General features: G+C 44.3%; 1 protein-coding gene across 1 annotated transcript; it reads left to right on the top strand.

The window, feature by feature from the left end:
* The first annotated feature begins 469 nt into the window (after positions 1 to 469).
* On the top strand, positions 470 to 871 carry LOC128193864 (uncharacterized). The gene has a single exon (XM_052868051.1). The coding sequence runs from the start codon at positions 470 to 472 to the stop codon at positions 869 to 871; it is 402 nt and encodes a 133-aa protein (XP_052724011.1).
* Positions 872 to 1,507: the final 636 nt, after the last annotated feature.

A 1,507-nucleotide genomic window follows, 5' to 3' on the forward strand; every position in this document is an offset into this window, starting at 1 on the left:
TTCTGCCAAAGATGCCTAACCCTAGGAAACCCTAAAGCTTATATATCATTCGTAAATTACAAAAAGTCAAGTCCAAGCCCATTAAAATGCCGCTCAGTGGTAAAATACCGCTCAGCGGTGAGTGCGTGACTTTGTTTTCTTCCCTCAGCGGCCATTTCACCCCTCAGCGGAGCCAGCTTGACTGCCTGAGTGTCGCTCAGCGGTAAACTGCCGCTGAGCGGCAGTTGCGGCTTCTCTTTTTGCACTTTTTGATGTCTTGTCTGATTTCATCTCTCTCCTTCTTCACTTCTTTCACCAAATTCACCTTAAAACCTGCACAAAAACACTGAAATCAAGCATAAACCTGTCCAGCTCTCTTATTTCTGAAAATATTGGTAAAAGCATGATTTCAAGCTAGTTTCTAAGTGTAAAGGTTGGTTTTAGTGTCAATTTTAAGCATGAAAATAACAGTTTTTCAACTGTTATCACTATGCGACCAAAGAAATTATCCCCGAAGTTCGTCGGACCCTATCAAATACTGAGGAAGATTGGCCCAGTAGAGTACGAACTAACATTGCCTCCTCAACTGTCGAATCTTCACCCAGTTTTCCACGTTTCCCAACTTCGGAAGTATATAGCGAATCCATCACATGTACTGGAGTTGGAAGACATTCAGCTCCGTCCAGACCGAACGTTGGAGATGCAGCCGGTGCGCATTGTAAAGAGTGATACCAGATATTTCAAATGGAAAGTTGTCCGAATGGTGAAGGTAGTGTGGAATGAGAAGACGGGAGACACTACGTGGGAAGTCGAGAGCGCCATAAGGGGTTTGTACCCTCACTTATTCTTGGGTAAGTTTCCAATTTTCGAGGACGAAAATTTTTGTAGTTAGGGAGAATGTGAGACCCGAGAAAATCAGTACTGCAAATCCTTGTCGCATCACCATTAGTACACGCCACATCACTGTTCAGGGAAATTAAAAAAAAAAACACTAAGCACTGCATGCATGAGTGCCACTTGTCATGAAAGAAGCCTCCGAAGTCAGAAGTGGGTGTGCAGGTGTCGGAGGGTGAGACGCCCTTCCGTTCAGACGTGGGTTGAGCAAAACAAATTTCTGAAAAACTCTTCCACTACCCTGCACGCACTCTTCTTCTTCCCTAGAACTCAACTCTTCATTTTCTCCAACTTCTCTCTAGAAACCTCTACCTTCTCTCTACTAAAACTTCTTCTTTCTCTTCTCCGTTCACGTTTCAGAAACCGTAGAACCATTCCTGGTGTCGTGAGCTTCGTTTTGAACCGATCACCTCAACGTTCTGATACTGGTAAGACTCTCTTCCTGTCGAGCGTTTTCTGTCGCATGCAAAGCCAGATCCTGGTTGCATGAAGGGTTAAGTTCTTAATATTTCTTGGTTTTCATGGTTAGATCGGGTTGGAAGAGTTAAGTGATCCTGTGAGAGTAGAGGACTGTTAGCGTACGAACCAAACACCCTGAGTTAGGACGTTCACTTCTGATCCAGGTAAGGGAAGC

Source organism: Vigna angularis, chromosome 9, assembly GCF_016808095.1.
Source record: "Vigna angularis cultivar LongXiaoDou No.4 chromosome 9, ASM1680809v1, whole genome shotgun sequence".
NCBI classification, from domain to species: Eukaryota; Viridiplantae; Streptophyta; class Magnoliopsida; order Fabales; family Fabaceae; genus Vigna; species Vigna angularis.

Coding starts and splice junctions, on each gene's coding strand:
- LOC128193864 (XM_052868051.1), top strand. CDS start 470: ATGCGACCAAAGAAATTATCCCCGAAGTTCGTCGGACCCTATCAAATA.